Below are 23,482 nucleotides of genomic sequence, written 5' to 3'. Positions count from 1 at the left end.
TGAAATTAGCCTTATCACGTATCCACAGAGACAATGAGTGTCAACCTAATTACCACGAACCAACCTCAACTACTATCTAGATGAATCGGAATTTTGGTTTTTCTAAATCTATTTAAAAGCAAGGTAAAAACAATTAAAATAACTAGAGAACTAAAAGCAAATAAGAAAACGGATGTAGATCAAGGATGAGAAGGGTAGAATCCTACGGGATCGATAACAACTATCCTATGCTCAACTAACTTCCTAACTATGCCAACAAATGGTCTCAAGGGTTATTAAGCTATCACTAAGGTAAAACTATATCTTTTCTCAAAGCATATAATTTGTAGATTGCTACCTAGAACCGAAGTCTCCTTCCTAGAACTAAGGCAACAACTCCTAATAGCTCCTAAGATAATTAGCTTCATTCAAAGGCTCAAATCTCTCGATTATATTGGCAAAGACGTCAATTTCTTCTCTTTCAAATTAAACTACTCACTTCTCAGTTCTTGTAGTAAAATCCACATGCATTTATAAGGTGATCAGTCAAATAAACGTATAAGCGCAGAAGAAATCAAAATAACCACATGAGCCAAGGCATAGAAAAAGGAAATCAATTAAACATAAGAATCATTGTATCTCCCCCGTAGAACTCTACGAAGGATTTAGCTACTCATGTTCATCACAAAAGTCAAAGAAATATTCAAAGAAATATTCAAAAACATTGTTTGAACAAGAATAAAACTAAAAGTAGAAACTCCTAGAATTGGATTGGGCGGATTGGAGGTCTCGTCTTCAATCTTGCGATGAATACTCGTCCTCTGCTCGTTCTTCTCTTCTTCCTAGGTGAAAAAGTGGTATTTTTGGGGTAGGAGGCATGTAAGTTGTGTTTGGAGGCGTTTCCTAGGCATATATATACCTAGGGTTGACTTTGGGCCCGAAATAAGCTGTCCGACGAAGCTGGCGGGTCGCCAGGTTGGGTGTGCGTCGAAGCTGGCGAGTCGCCAGCTGCTTACGGCGTTTTTTTCGTGGATTGCTGGCGGGTCGCCAGGTTCGTTTGCATGCGAACCTGGCGGGTCGCCAGCTATGTCACTGCACTGCGCAGTCTTGGTAAAACGGTCATAACTTCTTCTACCGAACTCCGATTGAGACGTTTAAGATATCCACGCGAAGCTCTTTCAAAGACGAAGAGAATGGTATGTATTAAATGCGAATCGGACTTCAAAATCTCCAGATAAGCTGTCTAGAACATTGAGCAGCTGCACATCCACATATTTTGTACATTTTTCTACACATTCTTCACAAAATGGTCAAAATACCAACATAATAGAGAAGTAGCTATAACCATGTCTCAAAGTACACAATATATGATCAAAACCAAGTAAAACTACCCTCTAAATTCATGTAAAATCCAAGTGAATCACGGTCGTGACAGTCTGGCGATATTTTTAAATTCAGGGACTATGGACGAGATAAACCCATAATCCAGAGATATTTTTGTAGTTCACTCTCGAATGAAATGCTTTATACTGACTTAACTAGTATACTTGGATTTTAATGCTTGTACTGTACCTATTTAATTGTTTTAAATGGTCTATCAACAATCCAATTTCCATTAAAAGGAATGCAAAACTCGTAGTATTAATCAATGAGAAGCTAAAGTACCCAAAGAAAAAAAGAAAAACAAATTAATGTATGAGATGAGTTCGTTGATACGTTACATTTGACAATACTTTCTTATGACATAATATTATTAGTGAACATGAGGATATAATCCCTCCGCCAAAACATGACTCTTTTACATTTTAAGCAAGTGTAACTCATACTCCACTAACTCATTTCTTTCACATTCTACTATAAAATTAATGTATATGAATAAGACTCACATTCTACCAATTTTTTCACTAATTTTCTTTGTAAAATTAAATAATTTCTTAAAACTCGTGCTGAGTCAAAATGTGTCTTTAGATGGCGGACAAATGGAGTAATATTATTAGATTCAAAATTTTACAAAGGTGTTATGAAATAATGTTGATACGCATAACTAAATTGACCTAGAAATTCCTGGGATTGAATATATCCAAGATTATTACCCCGAGATTGATTTATCTAATATATAGGGGATGATCGAACACAAACAAGAGTAATTTAATACTCTGTATTTGATATTATCTCGAAATGAAGTACTTGTCTGAGTCTCCTCAACCGAACAACATATCTTAAAACTTGATAAGTTAATGTCTAATCCACCAAACTATAAACCCCGTTTTGTATTATCTAGTCTAACCAAAATGTGTAAGTATTAGGTTTACCTAACTTGAATGCACCAAACCCTATTACTAACTATACATTATAATTACTCCAATCCCAACAATCACGTGGAGTCTGTGGAGACATTTTTAAAAGTGAACTATTTTGGACTAGAATAAAGAGAAGAAAAAAAAAATTAATGTGCAAATATAACTGGAAAGGCGACACATACCAACAATGGACTGGTGACTAATGTGGGTGTGCTACAATAATGCAATTTTTTAAAATCACAACTTAACTACTCTAAATAATACTATTGTATATGGATTGACGATAGTTTTTTTTTTTTCTTTAACATAACGCATTCCCACATCCCATTGTTTCGAGTTCGATTAATCTCACTAAATATCTTCACATGTCTAATAAAATCCATCACATCAATCGTTTTGATAGTAATTTGTAGGGTATATATATTAATTAGATAATTATGCATGAATGTGATTATGTGAGTAATGGTTCTTAACTATGATCAATCGGTTTGATAAAATTATGAAGAGAATATACATCAGTTAAGAAAATTGTAATATCTTTTGAGCTTGAATATTGGCCCATGATTAACGATTTATAATTCAAATTAAAATTAATATTTAACCCAACTGACTTATAAACGAATAACCCTAACAATCCGAACAGGTTGGTTCGATTCTATGGATAATATATACTCCCTCCGTTTCGCTTAAGATGACACGTTTTCCTTTTTAGTTTGTCCCAACTAAGATGACACATTTACTTTTTTGGTAACTTTCTCTCTCCAATTAATACACTCAACCACTTTTTCTCACTCTTATTAAAATATTTATCTTTCTTTATCTCTCTGCTTTAATACTTACACACACATTCTCTCTCTCCAATTAAACACTTTAACAAATAACTCCTAAAATCCCGTGCCGGCTAAGCAATGTGTCATCTTAGCCGGGACGGAGTATATATCAGTACCATAACTCTATTTTCTTCATTTTCCTTCATTTCATTTTCTTTCCTTTTATACACATGCGTATCTCTAAGCCAAAATGAGCTGCTACAGATAGCAAATACTACAATAAATTTCCATCAAAGAAAATAGGAGTAGAAAACGGGAAAATTACTGATTATGAACAAAAAATAATCAGAATCCGGAAGCTATTCATATCAGAGCCATGTTTCGATCCTGGGACATGTGGGATGCTTCCACTGCGCCACTCTGATTTTAATATTTATATTAATATTAATAATACTTGTAATATTATAATCAAATGAATGTATCAGTTCGTATTTTTCTTTGTTAATTGAATTATATGCTTTCGAGTTTGAATGCTTGTGTCTTGTAGTATTATGGAGTAGTTATTAAGTATCTTGTTATTTTAGACGTTAGCTCCCTCCGTCCGCCACTAGGAGTTCCGGTCACTTTTGCACACTCGTTTTATAAAAATGATAATAAATAGTTAATGTGGAGAAATGGTAAAGTAAGAGAGAGAATAACTTAGATAAGACTTTTGTCAACATTATTTTCTCTCTTACTCTATCATTTCTTCACTTTAATTATTTATTACCATTTTTACAAACGATTGCGCAAAAGTGACCGGGACTCCTAATGGCAGACGGAGGGAGTATAAACAATCCAATTTCCATTGCAAATAAAAGAAAAGCAGAACTCTTCTATTAATAAAAAAGAAGCTAAAGCACCACGAAACTAATGTATGAGATAATAGTTTGGGATAATTACTCATACAAAATGTTTCATTAATTTATAGTCTGTATGTGCGTTTCATATTATATTCTTGTGAATAAATTTGTTGTATTAATATAATAAAACAATAATAAAATATTTTGTATTAGTGGTACAATCACCCTAATAATATAGTTGATTCATTACATTTGATGCACTTGTTAGATTAAATTAGATTATTAGTAACATTTAATTGAATGTTCGTGAAATACATGGACCCGAGTTTACCTAAAGTTAAAATTTATTTTGAGATAATTTTATAATATTGGGGCAATTTCAAGACTTAGACAATGAATAGTATGTTTGATATTATCTTCAAATTAAGTACTACTACATGACTAAATCGACCAACATATCTTAAAGCTAATTTATATTTAATCCACCAAACCGCACGCCTCCTAGACGATATGATTGATATCAATACGTCACATAAATAAAACTACTATGATTGTTTCCACTTGATTAACAAGAATATTCTGCACATGTTTATAAACCACTACCCTAGCAGCTACCCCGACTACTATACTAATCCATTCGTTTCTTGTTAATTGAGTCATTTTTTCTATTTTAAGAATTTCTAAGGTAATTAAGTCATTTCATTTTTGGTAAAAAGTAACACTCTCTCTTATTTTATTTTATTTTCATCTCACTTACTTTATTCGACATTCATTTAACACATTATTTTTAATTTCCATGTAAAAAATGTCTCGATGAATAAGAAACGGATGGAGTATATTAGTCCATTAACCAAGTTTGGGTGATATATTAATCGCCAAATTATATTACGGTTTTATTCTTTTGAGACATAAGTATATAAATTAAATCTTTGATTAAATTAGATTAGTTCATTAATGATATCTTGTCACTCTAATCAAATGATTTCTATATGTTGTTTTGGCAAACGAGTATCTTTTTTAATAATATTTTATTAAAATCTTCTAATTTCAACAACAACTGGCCTCGTTCGTTTTCCTATCTTTAAAGTAGGAGTAGTATTTATAAATTGGATATTGGGACGATAATGGGACTAGTAGAAAAAGAAAACACTAAGTAATGCGCAAATTTAAATGGAAAGATGACAAAACATAATTGATTGGTGACTAATGTACCTATGCAACAAAAATGCAATTTTATAAATACACAACTTATAGATAGTGGGGGAGTGTTATATTGCTAACTCAATACTTAATTGTTAATTATAATTAAATAATAGTTATTAGAGATTCAAATTAAGGGTTTAGATCATCAACTCTGAAATGTCAATACTATCAATAAAAAACGTCAATAAATGTATTAAGGTCAATTTAAAAAATATTAGTTATAACTAACTTTTGAAAAATATCTCATACCTTTAAAACGCATTTAACTTTCTCGATTTTAATTTATTTTTCGCACAACATATATCAAATTAAAGATAATTTCATAAGGATTCTAACGATATCTCACTTGCATATGTTCCGACGTCAAAATTTGAAAAAAAAAATCGGATTTTTTTAATTTTTTCGTACAACACAAATGTCAACATAGTATATAAAATATGTCAATATAAGTAATGTGTTAACATTCTCAAAGCATTGTGTTGACATTTTCAAAGCATTGTATTGATATTTTCGAACAACTATACTGACATTTTCATCCAAAATCTTAATTTGGTAGTTTTTTTTATATCTTTTTTTATTTAATTAATAAAAACGAAAATTACACGTGGCAAATTGTAGACCACAAGATTTCTAAAGTTCTATTGTCTTAAATTAATTGTAGTTAGCAATTGATCACTCCCGATATATATTAATACTACTTCAAAAAACTATCATATATGCATTAACCATTACAGTAATATTTTAATTAAATATATATAACTTATTCCCGTGGCCAAATATTTCTGAGTTTGAACGTGTGTCAAGATTCAATATTAGTCTACCCATACAATTAAATTATAATTATAATTATTGTATAAGTAGTAGAAGGAAAACAAATACGAAGAGACAAAAATTCAGTGGCCCATAGAAAAAGAAATGCGAGATTATAAAAGATGGATAAAATTCTTATTTAGTGGATCGTCTCTTTCAGTCTTGTCGTTGTAGTTTGGAAGCTTCATTGCAATGCATCCACTGGTTGCCCACCGCCCACCATCCACCAAATCCACTGTTGCTTCATAGAATATTAAGTACTATGGTAAATAGACAAAATTTAAAGGCCACGATGGACTCGGAACTGATATTTTTTTTTATCGAATATTAATCACTTTATTACTAGGTCACCTAAGACTAGGTGGTAAGCTTATTATGGCCCTTTTAAATAAAATAAAATAAACTTCTGTACGAATGCGGAAATACAACTAATGTCGAGAGACTCGAACTCGATACTTTACATAGAGCAGCTGGTTATTAGGAGTAGTACTTATTACTACGACTACTAACTTACTAACTGGTTTGACATCAGATAATTGTAAAATTCAAATACACACGTGACACATGCCTACAACAATAACATTCACGTGTCCTATACATAAATTGGACGGCATGCATGTTTCATGATTATATTTTACAAAAGCATATTTATTTTCAAATAACTACTACTACTATAATAATTTTGTATTTTTCGTTAGAGTCAAGTAAAAGTATTCATAAACGTGTTTATATACTCTCTCTATTTCTGAAAAGTAAGAACTATTTTTATACACATGTTGATATGATGTCTCAAAGTATAAATTATTTTTTTATTAGTCTATCCCTAAAAAATATAAACTTTTTAATTTATGAAATAGTTAAATAACAAATTAACCTCGTACTTCATTTTATCTACAACTTATACCATTACATTACACTACTAATGATGTAGAGCTCACTTTCCTCTAATACTACTTACACTAACATTTATTTCATCTTTCTCTTACTTTATCAATTATACATTAAAATTTGTGTTAAATTAAATGTTTAAAATTTTTTAAAGACTGACAAAGTATAAAACAATAATGAAATAGAAATTACTTTTAGCAGACAGGTTATTCCATTAGACCAAATGTATTCCGAATTTGTTCTTATCTTTGACCGAATTTGCTGAATCCACTACTTTAAGGTCACCATAGCTTACTTTATCAATTATACATTAAAATTTGTGTTAAATCAAATGTTCAAAATATTTTAAAGACTGACAAAGTATAAAACAATAATGAAATAGAAATTACTTTTAGCAAACTGTTATTCCATTAGACCAAATGTATTCCGAATTTGTTCTTATTTTTGACCGAATTTGCTGAATCCACTACATTAAGGTCACTGTAGCTCCACGCTGCTAACCGTGCTACAATCGGTTTTAGTTATAAACAAAAATTAGCATTATACAGCCGCTATAAATAGGAGAGGAGATGGTAGCGCATTGAAGAGAAAAGGCGACACTTTCTCACTCTAGAAATCAACACCCTACCAAATCTGTTGATGGGTTTGTCAGATGGCGATGGCTCCTCTCAGCTCCGCCAACACGTCATCGTAATGCGCCACGGCGACAGGCTCGACAACGCCGTCCCTCTCTGGACCGCCTCGGCGCCCCGCCCCTGGGACCCGCCGCTCGCCGACGACGGCCACGTCCGAGCCTTCACCTCCGGTGCCAAACTCAGAAAACACCTCTCTTTCCCGATCCACCGCGTTTTCGTCTCCCCCTTCCTCCGCTGCCTCCAGACCGCCTCCGGAGTCGTCTCCGCGCTCTGCGCCGTCGATAGGAAATCCGACGATCCCAATGACTTGACCTCCAACGCCGTCGTCATCGATGCTTCCAAAATCAAGGTCTATTTTTCATTCCAATCTATGCATTTATAATCATTATAACTTTTCTCGTGTTCGATTTATCGAATTTCAATCTCATTTTCTGTAAATTCTCTGTTTTGAATCATAACTGAATTTGAGTTTAAGTACTTGCGTGATGAATTGAAGATGAAATTCTAGGTTAGATCTCTAAGATCAAATTTAATCGGATGAAATCTCAGAATTTTGATCGAATGCATTTTTTGTGAGGTTTATCCAAATCCATTTGCCCTCTGAGTTTGTGAAGTTTCGACAACTCAGAAAACCACTATCGTTCTTCTCCACCCAAAAAAAGTCATTTTTTTGTCACTCGTTAGCTACTTAGAGGCTTTCAACACTTAGCATTTTTTCTCACTCAAATAATCATTGTTTTAAAAAAGGTCAAATTTCACATGAATTTTATACCTCTTTAATTGTCTTATTCCATCCCAACCGCAAACTCATTTGACCCCACCATTAGTTTCAAGAAAATACAGCTAACCTAACATATAGTACTTATTCAATTCCAAATCCATAACTGCAAAAGGTCAATATATTCTCCTCAAACTCATATTTTATTCCCACGCTTAGACATATATACTTTGTCAAATACTAATGCAAGTTTGTAATCTATATTTTGCAATACTAATAAAACAGAAAATTGGAACATAATATGTAAACAAACTACTCTTTAGCTTCTCTTAGGATGCTAGAACTGGAAATAAGAGGAGGCTGTTGATATGTGCTCCATTCTTTATCTATGCTTTTGTGTGATTAAGTGACAGAATTCTAAGTGTGTGTGGGTGTAACTATATAAACTTCAAAGTAATCAAACTGCACGAATTGTTCAAATAAACGAATGTCATTGCATATATTTCAGGTGTCAATGGAGTTTGGATTATGTGAGATGATGAACTCTTTAGCCATCCGACCTAAAGTTGCTCCTAAAGATGGGATTTTTACTTTTGATATAGCACAGTGTAAATCTGTATTACCTGCTGGAACTATTGATAATACTACTGAAATGGTTTATAAGGAGGTAATATTATAGCAGTGCTTTCGTTGTGTTCAGTACTCCACAATATGAGCCTGTAGCAGTTCAACATCTCGTATGCTAAAACTCGGTTGTGTCTGTGAATGTAGTTGCCAAGATGGCAAGAGACATTAGAAGATACAAGGGCTAGATATCTCCAGGTGATCACAAGTCTTGCTGACAAATATCCTTCGGAAAACTTGTTGCTAGTGACTCATGGTAAGCTTCTCAACAGCTAGTCGTAATGTAGCGCTCACTGCCTCTCAAGTGTTATCATTCTACACATTTCATCAGCATAGTTGCTTCTTCTCTTGATGATCTGAGACTTGAAAAAAATGGTCTGCTTTTTCAGGGGAAGGAGTTGGATCCTCTGTTGCTGGATGTTTTGAGGATGTTGAGGTAGCCGAAGTCGAGTATTGTGCGTATTCAGTATTACACAGGTCCGTAGTTTTCAAAGAGAGCAAGTCGTTTAGTGCTGGACAGTTTGTGGGATCACTGCAAGATCTAGTCGGTGTTCAGCTAGTGCAAGTTCAAGAAACTTAGTGAATTGGTGTTCTGTTTTCCTCTCTTTTGTTGTGAATCTAATAAACTTGTACCAATCTGTTATTGCTACATTCAATTTAAAAATTGAAATCATCGAATGTAGTGAAATGTAAAAGCAGTTGCTCATTTTCATCTTTGGCTTGTTATTGGTCTCATTCTTGTTTTTCCAGTCACATCTAAACACACTATTTACATAGAAACTAGAATTCATTTCACAATGAGTTGCAGATACAGAACACAACAAGCTTGAAAGAAATTACTAGCTACAATGTTAGATGAAAATGCAAGAAGCAATTTTTATTAGCTTCAATCACGACCAGTGAGAGGGGCTGGGAAGTGGCTCGATTTCATCGAATAACTCAATAGGAGGGAAATCATCTTCGATGAGACTATCGATGTCCACCTCAATGTGACTCTCCAACGTCCCAGAAGCTTGGAACGAGGGGGCGATGGGGACTTGCGCAGTGCCCAACGCAGAATGCCCAAGCTCATCATCAAGAAAACTCGGAGCTTCGAACCTGCCAGTAAAGTCCTGCCCTTCTAGAAGCAAGGGGTAGTCCAGCTGAAGTAACGGAAACTGAGGGAAGGAGATGTACGGCTGCTGCTGCTCGACCGGAACAGCACTAATCGGGCTCGGACTCCCCACCTCCCCAAACTGTGAATTGGCCCCAAATTCCTCCTCCCTTGATTGGCTTAAACTGGGCGCCTGCGTATGCATAAATGATTGAGATTTTTGTATCATAAGATGTGGGAAGAGAGAAGTGTTTATGACCTCAAGAGATGGAAGGAAATCGAAAGTAGGGATTTGGCTGGTTGAAGAAGAAGCAGTGGAGGAGTGTAGAATCCTAGCAAGCCTCTTCTGTCGACTGCTCCAGAAATTCTTGACGTCGTTGTCTGTTCTTCCGGCCAAATACGTCGCGATTTTCGCCCATTTGTTCCCGAACTGTGCTTGCAGATCGATCACCGTTCTCTCCTCCTCTGCCGTGAACTTCAGCCCCCTTTACTCACACACAAACAACAAATTAAGAGCATTTACAATTAACCTAGAAAACAGATGAAGAAAAAAAGAGAAATTGGAATTGGAGAAACAGAGAGAGAGAGTTACGTCTTCAAGTGAGGGCGGAGTTTGTTGACCCAGCGGAGGCGGCATGACTTTCCGGTGCGGCGGAGGAGGCCTTTGGATCGAATGGAGCTCCAATCTCTGGCGCCGTATTTCTTCACGTGATTGATGAGGACTTGATCTTCCTCAAATTTCCACGGACCTTTCTTCATATCGCGCATTTCATCATCGCGCGACATCATCCTTCTCTTCCCATTCATCGTTCTCTTACTGAAACGCCGATTGATTGAGATGGTATTGCTTCTTCTCTGCTTAATTGTCTGCAGATTTTGTGTGGAGTGATTCATAATTCAGAATAATGTTTGTATCTATCAATTGTGTGTTTGGAATTTGAGAGTGAGAGAGAGTGGCGGTTGCGACGGTTATTCCCACTATCTCCACTCAATTTTCCCGCGTTCCTCATTCAACTTGGGCTTTTCAATGGGCCTTTTTCATTATTGGGCTTGGCTTGTTAAGAGAGTGTCACGTGCACGTGATTTGCAGAAGCTTCCCCTTTTCCAATCTCTTCAACCCTATACCTTATTTCTGAATTCCTTTTTTGTGATTTCTTGTTCAGAAAATAAACAAATTCAGTAACCTTAAACACACTAAATCTCACGATTCTTTTGGAGTAAGACACAATCAAAGCTTAAGAATATTGCAAGCTATGAGCCGAGGTGGGTTTGGAATGAAGAATAAAGTGTTGAATGTTTTGAGATCATCATGCAACGGGCTGAAACCTAGGTATCCCAACGCGGTGGCTGATGTTGCTTCCGCCCAATATTCATCGTCGGCGGCCCAAAGATTATTGGTCAGTGATGTGGATGTGAAAAGTTTGTGTTTTTGGGTTTTAAGCTCATGTTTTTGCTCAATGCTTGTTCGAGATTTGCGTTTAGAGCTAATTATGTTTATGCGTTCTGCTAATTATGCAATTGAAGTGGTTAATTATTTGAAAACGATAATTTCTGTATGTTTAGAGTTTGTGATTTTGGCCTTGCATTTGAATTAGAGAGCTATAGGTTAGTGTTTAAATTAGCTATTACTCAACTTGGTTCTTCTGTCATGTATTCGTGAAAATAATTTTCCTCCATGGTTTTCTATGCAAGTCGAAGTTTTTATCCATTTGCATTTTATTTCAGTGCAAATGCAAATTGCAATGGCTCTTGAAGCTTAATTCTAGTTTATGCTTACATGATGGTACCAGAATACGACTTAAAAAGGCCACCAATGGGCAATAACTACCAAACCTTGTTACTGCACAAAATGTTTTTGCCTTTTCAATTTATTAGTGCGTAGTCTGGGTGGTATATTGATGCAATTTTATTGTTCAAGCTCCGGAAAAACTCTTGGTGACTAGTAACTACAACTAACGGTGACATGTTACTAATCTCAAAGTGGATTAAGGTTTACGATCTTCTTCATTTACTCTTAACTCATACGTTGGAGAAAAATTTGTCTGATAAGAAAGCTAGAGAAAATTTTACCTCACTAGATAGTATAGTCCTGCATGTTCTTGCTTGATCCTTGCTGTATTCAAGTTTTCTGTGTGAATTAGCATCATTTTCTATCTGGAATTGTATAGAAATGCTTCTATCTTACATTTCAGTGCTGATGATTTATGTCTTTTAACGTTGCAGGTTACTCGTCCTATTAATGGTATGTTGATTTCTTGACTCGATGAAATTCTCAAGTTCTGTTTTGAAGCCATTAATGAAAATGTGTTGCGCAAATATGAGTTCTGCTCAATTGCATATTCGAGTACAATATTTAGAACACATTTGGATAATTTCTCCCTTGCCCGCACTTCTGGTCTCCATGCATAAGCCATGCATCTCTCTTTTTCATCATGGCCATGGGGGTGTGGGGAGGTGGGGGGATGTCGAAGTGGGGTTAGGTGGTAGCAGGAAGGGATGGTCATGTTAACATGTGGATTTTTAAAACATTCTGTTCATAATCACTTCGATCTCGCAGGGAACTCTATTCTATGCAGAAATGAGTGGGCTAGGATACATGCTCTGGTCCATCGATCACCATTTCAACTTTCTGGAAGTGCCAGGCAGCAGATTAGCCCATCCTGCTATGCGAGATCCTTTGCATCCCAGCCTACGGCGTCAAACAAATCAAAAGGATCACAGGTCTGTCCTACAGTTAAAATAAAAGCACACACACTGATAAGTGACACCCCAAGATATTAGCATTCTTTCCAGACTAAGCTGGTCTTATTTTATTTGCTAGATAGAGTAGACATGCCCGCAACTACATTTTTGCTGATTTTTTAATCTGGATGCACAGAATCGAACCTCTTTTACTGTTGGTCTGACTTGTTTGTCTGACGTAAAAAAGTATATTTAGGATTCGAAAGATGATTTATAGCACCAGTAATTTTTTTTAGCTAAGCTAGATTCTTGCTTTTCACCCAATTTATCTGTCCCCGTAATGTATTATCTAGATGGAGATTGATAAGCATATAAGATAGGAAGCCCTAACTTAACCCAAAGCCATGGTCAAAGGTAAAGGGTTGACTCCCTATTATATGCTATTCCACACTTTCGTGTGAAACCGATGTGGGATCGTATCAATCCATCCCTCTTTTAAACCAGACGGGACACGCCGGGTGGAAAACCCAAAGCCACAGGCCCACCATCCCCTTTGCTGCCCTTTTCCTTTGGGCCCACATTTTTCGGTGGCACCCCTTTGGTCACACCTACAGGTAGCCCCTTTCCGTTGGACATCCGGATCCACGTTCACCGCACCAAATTGATAAGCATATAAGATAAGAAGCCCTAACTTAACCCAAGACCATGGTCAAAAGTAAAGGCTTGACTCCCTATTATATGTTATTCCACACTTTCGTGTGAAACCGATGTGGGATCGTATCAGAGATTGTGCCATCTAATAAAAGGGCATATTTTTGTAGGTGTTTGTTGCCATGCACATATATTGCCTGTGTCACAGCTCACAAGAAACAGTTTGTGTTGGTAATATAAATGTGTCTCCTTGAAAAATAGTTCTAAATTTTTCCCAGTAGACTAAACAAAAACCATCTGCTGAGGCAATTAAATAAGTTCTTTTCGATAGTGCTGTTGATGATCCCATTTTGCTGAACAAAAATTGTGGCTATTTGTGTCATATCCTTGGGCACAACCTTATGTAAACATGTGCATCCAGTGTGATCCTTGCACAAGTCCCTAGAAACTTTTTTGTGATTATAATTCAGTGGCCCTTCCCCTGTAATGCCAGATTTGGCTCTTGAATCAACTTCCTCATATATTTCTTTGTAGGAATTTATGTGTGTAGTTCTTCAATGTTTATTTGCATGAATACTGTATTTATGAACTTTCTTGAGTTCTTAATCACGTCTGATTTCCATATTTGCACCTATCTTTGACAGACTCGAAAAGAGCTCTCCAACGTCGAGGACCCTTTTGATTCCCCGACTTATAATATTCCGGAGAAGCCAGTAACGTTCACGGAGGGAGCTTCTTATAGTCTTGTAATTCTTGCCGGCCTTGGCATTGCTGGTGCTGCAGCATATGCAGTTTGCAAAGAACTTATATTTGAACCAAAAGAGTGCGTTAATATTTTTACTGCCTGAAAAGGTGTGAATTGTTTTATTTTCCTCTTGTTTCCTGTGATATTAATTGAAGCTAATGTTTTTTTTCAGGTACAAAATATTCAACAAGGCTCTTGAAAGGGTTCAAAGTGACAGCCAAGTATGTTTGATCTATTTTCTGTGTCGTGAATTTGCATTTCTGTAATGTTGAGCTGGAATGGATGAGCTCCATTAATGGACTTCACTTATTGCAGAACTGTAAATGTAAATGCATTCCAGGCTTTATCTAGCATCAAATTACATTCACTGTTTTCTGCTGCTTATTAAGCTGAAAAGAATAATTGTAGAGAAGAATGGGATTAAAAAGTTGCATATTCTATTTTATAACATTGGTTTGAACTAGTGTTGGATGAAGCACTTACACTCTAAATCACAAAAGTTTTGACATGTGATAACTGGATTAATAGTGCTTTAGTGTCTCAAATTAGTGAGATTTGCTCTGTTAGCTTCATTATTATTCAGATTTTATATTCATGAGCTCATTGATTGCAGATTGTTTTTTCTATAAGCATGGGCCTGTTATTCTTCTTGGCATGGAAACAGAAATAATGACTGCTACTTTATTAGGAGAAATCATCATATTTGCAAAGAGTTCAAAGGATCTCTCAACAGCTTGATATTGAAGTTCTTTCTTAGGTCTTGGCTAGTCTTATTGATCCCTTTTTGAACTACCAACAGGTTAGGGTAAGAATCGGATCTCCTGTCACTGGCTATGGATCAGAAAGCAGGAACCGTGCTGCTCGTCAACGGGTTCCACACAAGATATGGACTGATGATGATGGCACTGAACATGTACTGGTAAGTTACACTAGAAACTAGAAAGTCACTGCCTTTATGATACTCTACTCATTAAAATAGCAGATGTCATAGACTAGAAGCACTCAAACATCTCAAGACTGTTATGATGTGTAATGGCTGGCATTGTAGGTTAATTTTTTCATTCGTGGACCACATGGAGCTGGCAAAGTTATGTCGGAGATGTTCAAAGACAAGGTGGACAAGGAATGGAAGTTCATGTACCTAATTGTTGAACTCACTTCACCTTCCCAAACTCAACTCATGCTCGAGTCTTATATTCCAGCCTAAGCATGCCGGCTGATCAGTTTATGTTGGTGTCTACATATTTGGCCTCAATGTGATCCCTATCAGCTAATATCAATGTTTTAAGTTTGTTCTGAAATGATGGCGCGGGCATGAATAATTTGTCAGTTGAGCAGTGCTGAAATCATATTTGGCAGCAATTTTCTTGTGTACTTTAGCTAATTTGCTTTCTGATTCTTATCTTTTTCCTACTTCCATTATATGTTGAATGTTAAACATTTGTTGCATTGGAACGCTTCAAAATCCGAGTATCTGTGGATTATGAACCGATGGTGGTACAATATCCACATGTATGAGAAGAAAATTTTGTTTGGATGCCAAGAACTTTGGTGCATTGATAATATTTAGTTATTTACCGAGTATAATAGTCATTTTCTTGGTACTTCTCTTCTGGTTTTAAAACAATTGCTTTCAAATAGTTTCTCAACTGGAATTGGTCTAGGAAAAAGGTTTCTCAAATTTCTTTTCTGAGTTAGATAGAAATAAGTACACTCCCTAATCTTCCTCTAGGTCATATAGTAGTTTTATGATTTAATGTAATGGATTTTAATATAAACTTAATAAAGTGACTGATAAATAGAAGAATAAGTGATTGACGGTAATTAATAAAGAGGCTAAAATTTTTTTAAAAAAAATAGAATTAGTGAAGGGTGGTACTAATAATAATAATTCATTTAAATACCACGATTTCTCGATATCAATATTGACATGGCCTGTATGGTGGTGATTGCAGTGGTTTGTGGTGATAGGATAATTATTTATTTTTCTTTTTCTCGGTGTGTGATTTGTTTTGTGTACTTTGATCATACTTTTTGTACTTTCTTGTGTAAGATCATATAGACAAAATCAATATGTATATTTCGACCAAAATTCCAAAATGAGTCAGTTGCACATTTCAAGATTTTGTGGAGTTCGTTACCAAAAAGTACTACAAGTAGATGTAATGAACCACCCTGAAATCGAGTCAACTATTTTATCAATTTTAGACGCGCTTTTATCTTTCAAAAGTTGAAAACAACGTGAATATACCCCACCCCCACCCCCCACATTTATTTTTACTTTTCTTTTTACATACATCCAAAAATTTGAGATTTTTATTTATGTATTACTAGTACTTCTTTTATTCTACACCCAAAAAAAAATTTATTTTACAAAATCTCTATTCCACAGTTTGATTGAAAAACTTTGATATGGTTCTTATTTTAGAGTGATTTTCTTCATTTATCGATTTGCATCCATATGTATGGGTGGACAAAAATTGTAGGAAAAAATGACGTGATAGAATTGTGATATGATTTGGATAGCTCAAACAATCGGAAATCTCTAACTCCGGCGACCGGAATTGACAAAATACGGCGATGTTATACCTAGTGTAGTGCAGGTGAGAGACAGAGTAGAGAATATAGGAAGAGTTGAGATACAGAATTAATCAAGGTTTGATCAAATATATACGAAAAGGATGGCGTGGGATTAGATGAGACCAATTCAATTCAATTCAATAGAAAAAAAAAGTCAAGCCAACCAATACTTAGTTGCCATAGTTTACCCATTTCCTACCTTGAATACAATATTATAGTAGTATTAGCCTTTCTTTCATCTTCAATTTACACATTCTCCACACTTTTATATTACCATAATCCAACCAATGCACTCACCAAATGCAGAGCATCAACTCATTCTCCCCAGCAACAGATATGAAGCTCTCTCTTTTTTCCAATCTCACCAAATTCAAATTCAAGCCATACATACACACAAAAGGATAGAACAAAACAAGTGGCAAAGATCCAACTTTGTGTCTACTTCACCAACCCTGGACACATACCACCTTCACCACTCTTTCTTCATCACAGCTTCTACTTGAAGCATCATCAAGTGCCATCACAAAGTGTCCTTCAAATCAAATGCGACCAGGCTAGAAATTCTCAATGATAGAAGTATGTAAATATTTGAGATGTAGTGTAAAACTGTCAAGATTCATGAGTCAAAAACTGCAACAGAACAAAAAGACATGAATTTTCAACTATAATGTACAAAGAGAAAAACCCAAACCAGTGATTATTCATTTAAACAAAAATGAATCAAAACCAATTGAGTTGTCAGAACTGAACAGGGAAATCTAACATATCTAGAAATCCATATTTACATCTGCAACTGATGCTAAATAGATCTATCACCCTTTCACCCATCTCTCAATTCTTGGAGATCAGCAGATTGAAGAGGGGAAACAAAGGAAAGAAATAAAGAAAAAAAGAAACTGGCAAAGCTAAACCCTAAATCAGCACTAGCTCTTCCTCTGAAATAGTACAAGTAACTGCAGACTATACCTTCAAATACCATCCAAAAAAAAAAGTTGGAAGCAAAGCAGCTTAAACTTCCAGAAACTGCCTCTAGCCCTGTGTGGAACACCCATATCAGATTCAGATTTCAGCATCCAACAAACAACGGCATAGATGTGCAATCAAGGCTGTACCTTCATAGAACTCTCAGAGACCTTGTATGAATCTGCAGTTATCGATACCAGCCACAATCCAGGAAAACAAACCTGCGATCCATGAAATTTTAGGCAAATCAATCACACAGATACACATAATTATGTAAATTATCAAATCGAATCAGATCTTAACTTACATCTACTTGTTTCTGTATGTTCTTCGCTCTCTTCTTGGGCCTCCTCGCCGGCTTTGATCCTGTCAGCGCAAAAATATCCTCTTCAATTTCATCCTTCGTTAGAGGGATAAAGACGCTAAGCTTCCTCTTCTCCTTCTTCCCACCATTACCGCCCTCGTTTTCCCCCGATCTATTGTTCAGGCTCCTCAACGGCGACTGGGCTTTACTCCTCTCCGGCATCGCCGGAACGTTACTCTTCACCGGACCTCCGCTCTTGTGTAGAGGCTTCCGAGGCCTTAAATTCCACGTCTTCGTTTCTTCATCGGTGATGTTGTTACTAATCTTCTCCTCATCTTGCGCTTCGCCGCTGCAATCGTGCTCGTCGTTTTTCTCCGCCTTCAGCGGCTCTTCTTGCGGATTTTCGTCCTCTGTTTTGCTGGTTTTGCAAGGAATTTTGATTAAGATTTTCGATCTCTTGATTCCAGCCGCATCGACTTCTTTCGCCTTTGATTTAAGCTCCGATTTGTGAGAGGAGTGCTCTGAATTTGTTGAATTATTTGAGTGATGTCTCCGATGCTCAACACAGCCGCCTTTTCCCTTGCCGGAAGCTTCAGGCTGTGGCGGCGATTCATGCCTCGGCAAATGCCTCGCCGGATCAGCGCCGGTAGGCGAGTGTTTCCCCCTCGGCTTAGATGATTCTCCAGGAGAAGGAGACCGTTTCCCCAAGTAATCCCCGTGGACAGGAGACCGACGAGGAGACGAAGCCGCCGCCGCGGCGGAGTCTCGGAAAGGGGACTGGTGCCGAGGCGGAGTCGCCGACACGGAATCTCGCAGCGGCGACTGGCGGATGGGAGATGGGGAGGAGATATTCGGCCGGCGCGACGGCGATTTGACGGAGCGGCGGCGCTGGTGTTGGCCGTTGGAGTTTCTGTGCTTGTTCCATTTTAGATGCGGCAGCGTAAAATTGTGCAGCGGCTGAGATTTGGCAGGAGCAGTGGAGGCCATAGCAGCAAGCAACAATCGAATTTGAGCGCCGATTTCAACGAAAAAAGTATTGAATTGTTATCAGCAGATGCAAATCGTGTTTGGAAATCGGCGGCGACGTCACATCGTTTGGTGAATTCCGACGATGTGGAATCAAATTGAGTGCGTGATACGGCGAGTGCGTGTGGTTATGTGTGTTGGGTGAAGTTTTGGTGGGGGGTAAACGTGAATGAAGATAGAGAGAAGAGAATTGATGAATGTAGAGAGAGAGAAGGAGACGAAGAAGTTGCAGAGAGAAGGTGTAAGGGAAGAAGTGAGGTGAGAAAAATAAAAACTTAATATAAATTCAACTAAGTTAAAATTAATTTTATTTTAAATTAATCGACTAATATATACACACGTGTGTATGTATATGTCTATCGCTCGAATCTTAGAAGAGGGATTTCAGAACCCTAATTAGGGTCGGCTCATACCTTTGCCCGCAATTACTCAGAAGTCATAAATTAGCTATTTATTTTAAAATTACAACACTTTTTAAAGTAATATTGCTGGATATGGCCGGTCGATAAAAATTATTGTCTAATGTATTAAATATTACTGGCCGAAAATATTTACCCTTGAGCATTTTTTATGATTGTCACATGGCAGCTAATTATTCGTCCATGTGTACAAATGATTGGCTATGAATGGTGGTATGTTGTTACTTTAAGAGGTGTTATCATTTTAACGCACTCCGTTTGCGTTAAAATGACAACACTCTTAAAGTGACATTGTGACACCACGTATCCAATAATATTATAAACGCTACACAGCAATAGTATAAACGCTAGACAACAATTATAGCGTATTAGATATTGCTGGCCGAGAAAAAATTGTTGTAAATTGTTGTATATTGTATTGGATATTGCTGGCCAAGAAAATTTACCCTTGAACATTTTTTTTATCGTCATATGATAGTTGATTATTCGTCCATGTGTACAAATGATTGGCTAGGAATTGTGGTATGGTATTATTTTAAGAGTCGTTGTCATTTTAACGCACCTCCTATATATATGGATGCATTCATATCCTTCTTACATCTTTTGTTCTTTTTCCTTCTCAATCTCCACCATCTATTTCCAAGATCTAATGGCCGAAAATAGGGCCACTTGTATTTAATTAAAAGATTAAAAAATTTCAAAAAGGGCATTGTTGGTATACACAATATATTCAGTCATGGTAATTTCCTTAATTTTCTCCTTCAAAGATCAGCAAAAATACGTTTAATTCATTCTGATTTTTTCTACAATATTCACGCCAATTTATCTTTCTTCCTTCCCTCAATTAATCTCGGTTTTTCTCCATTGAAGACATCTGGTGTTTAGGGTTTTCGTCACAAAACCAAATTATTGGAGTATTCATTCACGACGCCTGAAGAGAGGAGGATTTAGAGAGCAAGGAGAGTGGTGGAGAGAAGAAATCACGACGCCGATTTCTAATTCCTCCAAAATTTCGTTTCTGATCTCTTCGCACACCGGTCGAGATCGGATATGAAGATGTTGAAATTGAAGGAATCGAACAATCTTTCTTTTCTCCCTCATCGTTTTTTCTCCATTGAAGACCTTCTCAAGAAATTGTTGTCGTCTTTTTTCAATTGAAGACGTCTGTTTTTTTTATTATTATTATTGATAAATTTTGGTAGAAAGTTATTGTATTAGTTGTATAATTGGAATCTATGGTTTTATATATTTGTTTGTGATTAGTTCGTTCTTGTATTTAGTTTTTTTTTGCATCAATTGTCGTTCTTTTTTCATGAAATCAGCCATTGTGTACAGATTTTTGTGTTGGTCTCTTTTCGTAGGTTACACCTTGTAAACATAATGTACATATATTACTGTGTAATGGTTTTTATCAACTCTGTAATGGACGATATCTGATCTGTAATGTATATATTCGCTGATTGATTGTTCGGCGCACGTTTCATTTATTCCCTGAGGGTTTAGCAATCCTTGGTGCTAGGGTGTAGTATGTAGTAAGTACCACAACTGTTGCCAAAGTGAACGAGTTTTTGTCATTCCTCTAGAGTTTAGATATTGTCTCGGCTAGGGAGTAGTTTTAACTGATAAACATAATGTACATATAGTACTGTGTAATGGTTATTATTGACTCATTAATGGACGATTATGTTGTATGCAATAGGGAAGACAACAAGAAATTGTATAGTGGATGAAATTAGATGAATAATGTACATAATGTAATGTACACCAAGTTAAGTCATTGCGTACAATAATGTACATCTTCATGAATAATAATGTGCGTTAATAGTTTAATAATGCAATGATATTATGTGTAATGTACAAAATGTGTCTAATAATGAACTATACTCCAATAATTACGTACAGAAAGTTAAGTGCTTGTAGACAATAATGTACAACTTCATTGCTAATAATGTACAGAGACTAAAAATGTAAAATTATTATGCATAAATTGTTGACAGTGGTAGGATTAATAACACTCAGAGAACGAAATGATAACTAAGACTAAACCGAAAACCACAATTAATAATGTTTTTAGGTACAAGATACATCAAGATTTCTTCTTGCCCTTACGAAACTCTTTCTCATTCGCCATCTCTTTAAACATTGGACAGTTTCTAGAGTCGTGATGTCCCATCTCATCGCAAGCCTTACACCGTCTAAGAGGCCTAGTAGCCTCCTTTATAGCCTTTTCCCTCTTGGAAATCAGACGGGAGGCAATAGGACCTTTGTTGCTCAACCAATCTCAATCCTTGAACTTTTGCGCAATCGCAAGTGGAAGAACATCATCCACCGCTTCGTCAATATCTAACCTAGGTTGCTTCACCACTGCCCAAAAAACAATAATGTATCGCATTAATGCACAATACAAACGGTATAATGTACAAAAGTAAGCAAATAATGCACCAATGAATATTACATTCTATCAACCATTGACCTTTTATAAAACTGATGCATTTAAAGTAAAACAAAAAATATAATGTACACCAGTTCATACAATAATTTACACCACTCTCTACAATAATGTACAAATGGCAACAAATAATGCAAATATGAATACAAATTTCACTCAATTTTCATGCATTTTATCAAACGGATTGATGTAGATTCAAACAAAAACGTAATGCACACCACTACATACAATAATGTACACATTGCATCAAATAATGCACGAATGGATATAACATTCACTCAATTACAGTCTTATTAGGAAATCGAGTGATGTAATTTCAACCAAAAACCATAATGTACACCAGTCCATACAATAACAAATTTTGTATACCACTCTCTACAATAATGTACAAATGGCGTCAAATAATGCACAAATGATAATAATATTCACTCATTTACAGGCTTTTTTATCAAACCGAATGATGTGGCTTCAAACAAAAACATAATGCACACCACTTCGTACAGTAATGTACACATTGCATCAAATAATGCACGAATGAATATAAATGCAAATGCAAGACAAACCAAAAATCAACTCGGATACGATTTTATCTACCAAATCGCCCAATACACAATTGGAAACCGGCCATTCACTACAAACTTCAATAATGGACAGAACCCTATCAAAAATGAACACGATTTTACGATTTACGAAAATCTCGACCAAAACAAGTGTGAAAAACGTGATATTGTTTGGGAGAAAACATTGAATCGACGATTAGGTGGTGTGTCGGCGGTGAAAATAGGCGATTAAGAGTGGGTATTACGAAAAACTGAATCATTAAAACCCTACCTTGTTGTCGACTTGAACTGGAAGGTCGCGAGCGAAGGGAGTGAGGTTTCGACTGTGAAACGGCGGAAAAAGCTTGATTTAACGGCGAAAATCGACGGTAGTGTTGATTTCCGGTGGCTTGGAGTAGCGGCTAGGGTTTGGAAATGAGGGGAATTAGGGGAGACGAAATTTAATCGTGGGTTTGAGGAGTGAGGCGGTTGGAGTGAGAGAGAGAGTGAGTAGATGGAAAATGCCGCTGAATTCTCGCTTTTTCCGTTTTTATTCATTGTTGTTTTACAATTATACTCATATAATGCACAGAATCAACCTGATAATGCAGCACGAGATCAATTTTCCCCTTTTAATCTAGTCCATCCATTTTATCAATCTAATGGATGATATTAAGAAGGAAATAGATACTAAGAGGGCAATAGGACCTTAGGCCATCTCCAACCATTTACACCAAACTCAAACCCATTTTTGAATTTGGGTCAACCCAAAAGTAGTTTTACTTCAATCATTTACTCCAAACTCAAACCCAAAAGAATATTCCATATTTATATTCTTTTTATACGCTTTCAATTATACCTACATATTTACTTAAATTACATATTAGTCCCACAATATTTTATCAATAATTTATGTAACTTAAATAATTATACAAATTTTTTTTATTAATATATTTATGTATTAAATATACTTTATATTAAAAAAAATTACACTAATTTTAAAATTAAATACACTAAACTTGCAATAATAGAATTCAAATATAAACTGAAACTCATTTAAGTATATCGCAATTACATAAAAAATAGCTAAAATTCAAGACTCGAAATTTGTGTATTGTTCCCACAAATGATCAACTAGCGCATTTTGAAGTTTCAGATGAACCTTTTATTTCTTATTGCGTCATATCGGGTCATATACTCTTGAAATAATAACAAGATTTTGTTAGCAATATTCATTCATATTTAGTAAATTTATTAGTTAT

General features: G+C 35.8%; 4 protein-coding genes across 9 annotated transcripts; 2 read left to right on the top strand and 2 right to left on the bottom strand.

Moving 5' to 3' along the window:
- The first annotated feature begins 7,366 nt into the window (after positions 1–7,366).
- Positions 7,367–9,481, top strand: LOC125204797 (uncharacterized). The gene is made up of 4 exons (XM_048103534.1): positions 7,367–7,776; positions 8,654–8,812; positions 8,917–9,025; positions 9,159–9,481. Exons 1-4 carry the CDS (start codon positions 7,432–7,434, stop codon positions 9,347–9,349), a joined length of 804 nt encoding a protein of 267 aa, XP_047959491.1. The 5' UTR covers positions 7,367–7,431; the 3' UTR covers positions 9,350–9,481.
- Positions 9,482–9,503: 22 nt separating this feature from the next.
- On the bottom strand, positions 9,504–10,928 carry LOC125196400 (uncharacterized). The gene is made up of 2 exons (XM_089065549.1): positions 10,455–10,928; positions 9,504–10,347 (listed from the first exon to the last, which is right to left on the bottom strand). The coding sequence occupies exons 1-2, from the start codon at positions 10,754–10,756 to the stop codon at positions 9,660–9,662; spliced, it is 990 nt and encodes a 329-aa protein (XP_088921675.1). The 5' UTR covers positions 10,757–10,928; the 3' UTR covers positions 9,504–9,659.
- Positions 10,929–10,964: 36 nt separating this feature from the next.
- Positions 10,965–15,546, top strand: SD3 (import inner membrane translocase subunit). The gene is made up of 7 exons (XM_048102718.2): positions 10,965–11,259; positions 12,086–12,104; positions 12,420–12,583; positions 13,840–14,018; positions 14,113–14,161; positions 14,740–14,859; positions 14,989–15,546. Exons 1-7 carry the CDS (start codon positions 11,116–11,118, stop codon positions 15,145–15,147), a joined length of 834 nt encoding a protein of 277 aa, XP_047958675.1. The 5' UTR covers positions 10,965–11,115; the 3' UTR covers positions 15,148–15,546.
- Positions 15,547–16,632: 1,086 nt separating this feature from the next.
- Positions 16,633–19,076, bottom strand: LOC125201202 (uncharacterized). 6 transcript variants are annotated; one of them, XR_007172851.2, is made up of 4 exons: positions 17,791–19,076; positions 17,633–17,704; positions 17,487–17,555; positions 16,633–17,150 (listed from the first exon to the last, which is right to left on the bottom strand). XR_007172851.2 is itself a non-coding variant. In XM_048099220.2 (3 exons), the coding sequence occupies exons 1-3, from the start codon at positions 18,772–18,774 to the stop codon at positions 17,550–17,552; spliced, it is 1,062 nt and encodes a 353-aa protein (XP_047955177.1). In that variant the 5' UTR covers positions 18,775–19,075; the 3' UTR covers positions 17,203–17,549. The 6 variants fall into 6 exon arrangements, 2 of the variants coding, with proteins under 2 accessions (XP_047955177.1, XP_047955176.1); XR_007172852.2 differs by having other exon boundaries at positions 16,633–17,052; XR_007172849.2 differs by having other exon boundaries at positions 17,487–17,704.
- Between the last annotated feature and the right edge of the window lie 4,406 nt (positions 19,077–23,482).

Source organism: Salvia hispanica, chromosome 2 (genome assembly GCF_029641045.1).
Source record: "Salvia hispanica isolate PSC_SH4W2 chromosome 2, Shi_PSC_v1, whole genome shotgun sequence".
Lineage (NCBI taxonomy): Eukaryota > Viridiplantae > Streptophyta > Magnoliopsida > Lamiales > Lamiaceae > Salvia > Salvia hispanica.
This window is presented reverse-complemented; position numbering and strand designations above follow the sequence as displayed.